The sequence below is a fragment of the Hipposideros armiger genome, unplaced genomic scaffold (genome assembly GCF_001890085.2).
Source record: "Hipposideros armiger isolate ML-2016 unplaced genomic scaffold, ASM189008v1 scaffold_254, whole genome shotgun sequence".
NCBI lineage: Eukaryota > Metazoa > Chordata > Mammalia > Chiroptera > Hipposideridae > Hipposideros > Hipposideros armiger.
In genome coordinates, this window is record NW_017731604.1 from 1,904,778 (window position 1) to 1,912,774 (window position 7,997).

General features: G+C 43.6%; 1 protein-coding gene across 9 annotated transcripts in view; it reads left to right on the forward strand.

Annotated features, from left to right (window-relative positions):
* ARHGEF9 (Cdc42 guanine nucleotide exchange factor 9) overlaps positions 1 to 7,997 on the forward strand; it is a 172,015-nt gene that overhangs the window by 118,431 nt on the left and 45,587 nt on the right. For all 9 annotated transcript variants that reach the window (XM_019656112.1, XM_019656117.1, XM_019656113.1 and 6 more), the window contains one exon: positions 5,605 to 5,784. In XM_019656112.1, coding sequence (XP_019511657.1) covers positions 5,605 to 5,784 — 180 coding nt within the window. The remainder of the gene's footprint in view (positions 1 to 5,604; positions 5,785 to 7,997) is intronic.

The window sequence follows — 7,997 nt, forward strand, 5'->3', positions numbered from 1 at the left end:
CGAGTATATAACAAACTCTGTATTTTGAGTGGAAATGTTAGGGGGTCGTCTTATACGCCCAGTCGTCTTATACGCCGGCAAATACGGTAGTCATTTTGTAGTTATTCAACATATATTTATTGAGCAGCAACTATATGCCAAATCCGTGTTAAATGCTGAGGTTATAGCTGTGAAAAGGACAGCTGTAGTCATCATTCCCTCATTTTCTTAAAATTATTTTCAAGATGTTTATCAGGTCTCCTGTTAGGCCTCAGGCTTCCAGGCAAAACAATATATGAAATCTCTTGAAAGTCAGCGCTAAATGGAGCCCTGCAAATATTTTTTGATATGTGTGATACATAGAGATTTGATATATAGAGATGGAGATACTGAGGACCAGACTTGTGAGGGCCTTTCCCTAACGTGTTGCCCACACCTAGATGATCCAGGGGCTTTTGGGTCCATCTTCTTTCCCTGAGATCTTTGGGATTGTCCCTGGAGATCATGACTGTGGTTTGTACCCCATATCAAGGCACTAAATGTAGCTCAGTGCACTAGCTCTAGATTTCTAGATAAACCCCTGTGGGTTTAAGAACAGAGTGAAATAAATAGGCAGCCTCCCTTGACTGTTACTATGGAAATGCCAGGGCTAATTTGTGCCGATTGTGATTGACTCCTTAATTCCCACAGTATTCTTAGCTACCTTGTGGCCTGCCTTCCCTCCAATGCCCACTTTACACCAAGGAGGCAGAGGTGAGGCTCTCAGAACCTGCCTGTGTTGAATCAGTTCATATCCACTGCCATATCACCCTGTTCTCTCTTACCACTGAAATGGGGTGAGAGGGTGTTTGAAGCATGCTTGACATTAAGAGCCACAGATCCTGGGCCGGCCGAGTGGCACGTTGGTTAAGAGCTGGCTTGGGACACCAGCTCTGAGCAGCAGGGCCCCGGTTCGGATCCCACATAAAGGCCAGCGACACTGCCCTTTACAGCTAAGATGGTGGGCGGTAGCGCGACCTGGAGCTGGGCTGCTGTGAGTCACCAGGGACGGTGTAGGCTGCAGCCCCCGCTGCAGTGGGCTGTCATAAGCTACCATGAGTGGCTGGCAGCCAGCGTGAGCAGCAGGCAGCCGGTGTGAGCTGCCAAGAGCCGCTGTGAGCGGCGGTCCAGAGGCTAGTGACCGATCTGCCTCACCCGGGAAGAGCACAATGATAATACCAACATGGACCAGTGAAGCGACGTCCTCCACAACTAGACTGGAGAACAAAAAGACAGCAACTTCTCTGTTCCCCTTCCCCAATTCCCCAACGCTGTTCCCCTCCCCCAATTCCCCAATAAAATCTTTAAAAAAAAAAAAAAGAGCCACAGATCCCTTCTGCTCCCTCTGCCCTGTGACAGGCCTTCAGAGGCCCCCTAAGTCTTCTCTTCTTCAGGACAAAAAGTGCTGGCTCCTTACACCATCCTTCATGGTGTTGCTTTTCAGGCCCCTCTACCCTGCTTACTCCCCTCTGGCTCTGGATCCTTTTCTCCAAGTTCCTCTGAAAACAGGGCTCAGAATTGAATGCTGCTCTCCTGCAATGATGGGAACCACCTTCCTATTAAGTCTCTCATTCTGCCTTCTCAATCTGCTTCTTTATTTTCCCCCTATTTTAACTAGAGGTTTTATTTCTTTTTCCCTGAACCTCAATGTCTATATCTTTATTTTTGTTTCTTTAAGTATAGTTGATTTTTCCCTAACTGAAAATGGCATTATTTTTTGGGGCAGTCACATTCCATAACCAGCTCATCTTAAACTTACATACCCTCACAAATGAGTGAATGAGAAGAAACATATTGATTAACCCCTAAGCCAACCTCTGTTCATCATTGCTATGGAAAATTTGATATAATTACTGGGCCCAGCAAAGAAAGGGGGTGAAAAATAAAAACAAGACTCCAGAGCACTAGTTATCTCTCCTGGCCCTTCTCCCCTGAGAAGCCTAGGCAGTTGTGTGTTGTAAGGGCTAAGGGTAGCATTTGGGGTTCTCTGACTACTACCATATTCTTATATCCTGTCTCTTATTTCCTTGATAAAGGCCGTTTCAATGATTTGTACTCCCTTCAGACAGTCATGTGTCTTAAATACTAGGGCTGGAGATTTTGAGAGGACATTGGATTTTCCCCCTTTCCATGATAATATTCTGTTCAAGGCAGCCTTCCTGAGGCTGAATTTTCTTTATACACTCTGGCAAAGACATTCGCCCATTTCTTTGTTTATTGTTATTTTTTTTAGATTTTTACTGAGGAATTGGGGGAGGGGAACAGCGAAGTTGTTGTCCTTCAATCTGAGTTGTGGAGGGTGCAGCAAGCTCAGCTCCAAGTTCAGTCGTGCCACTCAGCTCAACGTGCTGTGTTCAATTAGTTGTAGGTGGGTGTAGCCACCATCCCATGTGGGAGTCAAACCGGCAGCCTTGTTGTTAAGAGCGCAGGCTCTATTCCCTGCGCCTCCCAGGTGGCAGCTCAGCTCAAGTTAGCCCACCATCTCAAACAGGCAACCTTGTTGTTAGGAGCACGTGCTCTCACCAACTGAGCCATTCTGCCATCTGTTGGCAGCTCAGCTCGGGCGCAGCTCACTGGCCAATGTGGGAATAAAATTGGTGACCCTGTTGCTCAGAGCTCGCACTCTTGAGCAAGCTCTTAACCTACTGAGCCCCCCATTTCTAATCATAACTATAATTTTAAAAAAAACAGCATTAGAGGAAGTTTGAAAATAGAAAAAAAACAATCTACCAAATATAAGAAAACTGTTTGCATTTTTGCATAGTTCCTTCAAATATGTCCATATGTATATGTATTTACAGAGTTGTTATCATAGTGCCATAACGTTCTTTGTTTGTGTGTGCCCTAACATTCTGTATCCTACTTTTTAACATTGTATCATAACCACTTCTCCATGTTTCTAGATAATCTTCCCAATCATTTATTTAAAAGATTTTATTGGGGAATTGGGGGAGGGGAACAGCATTGGGGAATCGGGGAAGGGGAACAGACAAGTTGCTGTCCTTTTGTTCTTNTGTCCTTTTGTTCTTCAGTCTAGTTGTGGAGGACGTTGCTTCACTGGCCCATGTTGGTATTATCATTGCGCTCTTCCCGGGTGAGGCAGATCAGTCGCCAGCCACTGGATGGCTGCTCACGGCGGCTCTTGGCAGCTCATGCCTGAAAACGGCCACCGGCCTCTCATGGTAGCTTTTTACGGCAGCCCACTGCAACCCCACTGCAGCCTATGCCGTCGCCGGCGACTCAACAGCAGCCCAGCTCCAGGTCGAGCTATTGTTCACCATCTTAGCTGTAGAGGGCAGTGTCACTGGCCCTAATGTGGGATCTGAATCGGGGCCTGCTGCTCAGAGCTGGCGTCCGAAGCCAGCTCTTAACCAACACGCCACAAGGCAGGCCCTCTAATCATTATTTTTAATGGCTACATAATATTCCATCAAGCTAAATGTACCAGAATATATTTATAATTTACTATTAGCTTTAAAGAAAAAGAGTTGACAAAGCACTCTAGGGTTCCATCATCCTATGGGCAGTTACATTTCTCCTAATAAATAGCTATGTTCCTTTGTTACATCACATATAGGTAATAGAAAGAAAATGATGGCCCTGACAATGGCAATGAATAACATATTGGGGAATTAGGAAGCTGCACTGACATCTTTATCTGTTCTCTCTTTTCCACAGCTCACTTTTTGCTTCTCTTTCATTTGCATCATATCCCATACCTGTTGAGATCTAGTATCCCTGCTGCACCTTGGGGATTTGATGATAATTTCTTCCTTCCCTGAGACCTTTCAAATGGGAGCAGTGAACAAACTATTAAGTACTTTCTGAACTGACTTCTGAGGATGCCATGATGGCTTCTTCTGTTTCCCAGTGTGATCACTCACTGATACCTACTGCTTACCCAGACGTGAAATGCTGATATGATACTGATACCAGTTTTTTTTCAGCTATGCTCACAGGCCTACCTTAGGGGGAAAAAGTGGGAGCAGGGATGAGGAAGTCTTTTCTCCCTTGCCTAATGCCAAGATGGAAGAGTTCCTGTCAGATGATATGCTCACTTCTTTCCCTGCTCCACTATAGCTAAAATACTTCTGATAGGGTGAAAAAGAGAAAGAGAGAGGGAAGGAGAGAAGGGACGGAGACAGAGGCAAGCAAACCGTGGGAGTTAGGTATTTGGCATGATGGGCCTCTAGGAGTTTATTGCCTCTCTCCCTACATGTCAAGGAAAGCTTTCTAGGGAGGCAGCATTTTGGGAGCTACTTCAGTAAAGGTAATGGAGCTAAAAGGGTATTGTGGGAATAGAGGGCAGCTTCTTCCCGGTTAGGAATTAGAATGAATGAATGCAGAGCATCTTGAGCATGGCAATCAATGAGGGCGGCAGCATTAGTTAAACAAATGTCAACACAGGCACGGACTATTAATTTTCAAACTGTTGAGAGACACTTACTAATTAATGGCTGAATTGGAGTGTGAAAAGAAAAAAGGGAAGTGAGATTTTGGTAGAAGTTGGTAAAGGGCATTGAAGCCAGGGATCAGGGTCTTCTGGATGTATGCCTAGATGGCCTATAATAATTGAAAGTGGTGTTAGGGGAGACAAAGTGGAGGTAGAGACAGGGCCAGAAGTGGTAAGTCAGTTGCTACACTGCTCTTCATTAGGGGCTCAACACATAGGAAAAGTGTTACGGAAATTGCATTTAGCTTTTTTTAGATGCGAGCAAGTGACCATAATTCATTCTCACCAAGAACATGTTCACGTGCTAATGATTTCTAATGAGGACAGTGGCCATTAGTTAAAAATCTACACCAGTACGTTCAATAAGGACATCTGTGTGTGTGTTTGTGTGTGTGTTTTGCCCTACTGTGTGCCCTGAGTCTGATTGTGTTAGGTCAGTGCTCTCTTATTAGATGAGAATCTTTCATTGATTCTTCCCTTTCATCAATGGCTAGCTGTATTAATTCATCTGATGAATTCATTTACAAATGTGTCCTGAACACTTACCCTTTTAAAAACACCATGCCTGGACACTTATGGGCTTGTTGACTGAGCTCATCCAAATGATCTCTCCTGGCCAGCTACCTTAGATGGCTAAGACATTGCTTTAAGGAATAGTTTGGATTTGTCAATTCCTGTTTCCTTTTTGAAAGTTTTCCGGCTGGGGCCTCTGTTGCCAAATTGTTGTCAATGTTATGAAGACCTTTTCCGTCAGTCCTATAAGAAATAGAACTTGAGAGATATGAATAAATCCAGCTAAACCAATAGCTACTAAAATGAGTGAAAATGTTGGTGCTTAACCAGCTTCTGAGAGAGGGCCCTATGCCTTCTGGGGTCCTTGTCATAGAGAATGGTGGGCAAAGCTCTATTCTCTGGAGACTTTGCACTTCGAAGACCTTTGCTTGAGATCCAGCTTTCCTAGTTACTCACTGGTGGAGAGGCTTCCTTCTCTAAACCTCAATGTCCTCATGTGAAAAATTATTATTCTCTGTCTGCTTCATGGAACTGAAATGCGGCTTCGAAGTGCTTAGGAAGTAGTAAAGCCCTCGAGGAATCAGGGACATCCTCAGCTTGGGCTTTTTCTTTTTCTGCAGGGCTACCTGAAGCAATGCCGGAAGAGAAGGGACATGTTCAGCGATGAGCAACTGAAGGTGATCTTTGGGAACATTGAAGATATCTACAGATTTCAGATGGGCTTCGTGAGAGACCTGGAGAAACAGTACAACAATGATGACCCCCACCTCAGTGAGATAGGACCCTGCTTCCTGGAGCACGTAAGCATCCTCCCCTTTGAGGAGGCTTTTGAGAGAGGTTACGAAGCAATGGAAGGAGTGTCTGAGCTGTCTGGTCCTGCTCAGCTGCCTTGTCCTGTTGTAGGGGATGGGTTTATCTTTGACTCTGATGTTGACACCTTTGCGAGGATATGAGGATTTAGGAAGGTACTGTGATTTGGACTCTCTCTACCTTTGCCCTCCCTTTTCTCTCTTCTTCCAGACCATTACCAGTAGGATTTTTCTTCAGCTTCTTTGTTCTGTTCCTGTTGGGTTCAGTTCCCACGGGACCTACTGTTTTAGAAAGGACTCTGAAATTTTTCACTGCATGGAGAACCCAGGAATCTGAGAAATAGGAGAGACCATGGTCAGCATGAAAGTGGGCCCCTATGAGGCATTTAGGGGAAAGCACTAGGGTAGGGGAAGTGACGTGTGCAGGAAAAGAGGCCAGATGACTTAGAGGAAGTAGTATTAGGAAACAGGAAAGTGAGAATTTGAGTCATTTGTCTTTAATGGCTGCCTGGGTACCTGGGTAAGGGTAAGTCCCTTACCTTCCTTGGGCCTCTTCATCTGGAATATAGTTTCATTCTATACTTCTGTGGTTCTCTAACATCTTTTGGGTCTCATTCACAAGTGACTTAATTGTTTTAACTCTTTAACCCTTTGTATAAAATTTTAAGTTTTAAAGAGATAATATATGCACATGACACAAAATTCAAATGACACATAAAAGTGTGCAGCTAGAAGTCTTCTTGCAAGTTTCTCCTGCTTTGTTTATGGGAATGTGTGTTGGGGGGCTGCATATCCGTAAGACTATCCCTATATTTGGTGATTCGCTAGAAGGACTCATAGGACTCAGCATATAGTAATACTCATGGTTATAATTTATTACAGCTAAAAGATACAAACCAAAATCAACAAAAGGAAAAGGCAATTGGAGTAAAGTCTGGAGGAAACCAGGCTCAAGTTTCCAAGAGTCCTCTCCCAGTGGAGTCACACAGGATGAACTTAATTCCCCTTGCAATGAGTTGTGACAACACGTTAAATGTTGTTTACCAGGGAGACTCATAGGGACTCAGTGCCCAAGGTTTCTATGGGGAGCTGGTCACATAGGCCCCCTCTGCCTAGCATGTACCCAAATTCTAGACTCCCAGAAGGAAAGGAGGTATTCAATATAAACCACATTGTTTATACAGACAGTTTAGGCACAGGGAGCCAGTCTTGTCAGGGAATGTTGAGAACCCTCTTGAGATCCAAGTTCCAAGATGCCAGTCATGGGTCAGCATTTCAAGCAGGTCTTTCTAAGGATAGCAGTTTCAGGAAGGATATGTAAACTCTTTTTTGTACAGTATTTAAACTGGTTCAGCCATTCTAGAAAGTACCTGGAAAGTATTTATCAAAGTTAAGCATGTGTATGACCTAGTGTCCATTACTGAAGATGTATCCCAGAGAAGTCCTCACAGAGGTCTATGAGGGAGCATTTACAAGGCTGTTCATTGCATGGCAGTGTTATATGTGGGGGAGTGCAATTAGAAGCCATTTAGGTATTTATCACTGGAGGACGAATATGAAACAGAGAGAGAATACTTACTGTGGGGTATTATATAGCAAGAAACAACAGAGTAGATGTACGAACCTTTTAGCACTGTGTATAAATATCATAAACATAGCGTTGAGTGGGGTAAGTAGAATATAGAATAGTGGTTCTCTGTTGAAGGCTGCCCTGTGCATTGTAGGGTGTTTTAACAGCATTTTTGGCCTTTACCCACTGAATGCCAGTAGAAACTCTCCCACCCCAGTTGTGACATCCAAAAGTGTCTCCAGACATTGTCAAATGTCACCTGGAGGACAAAAAAGGACCACTTATCTATTGGAATGATCATATTCTCTTACTCTTTAATCTGTCAATGTAGTGAATTTGGATTGAGTAATTTTATATGTTAAATGAATGTTGCATTGCTGGGATAAACCCTATCTAGTCATGGTGTATTATTCATTTTTATGTAATAGTTAGCCTTGAAAAAAATTGGGTTGTTTACACTCTTATTACTCAGTTCTAGGATTTCATTTTTATCAGCATTTCTAAGGTATAATTACATACAAGATTCACCAATTTTAAGTGTATAATTTTTTTAAAGATTTTATTGGGGAATTGGGGGAGGGGAACAGACAAGTTGCTGTCCTTTTGTTCTTCAGTCTAGTTGTGGAGGACGTTG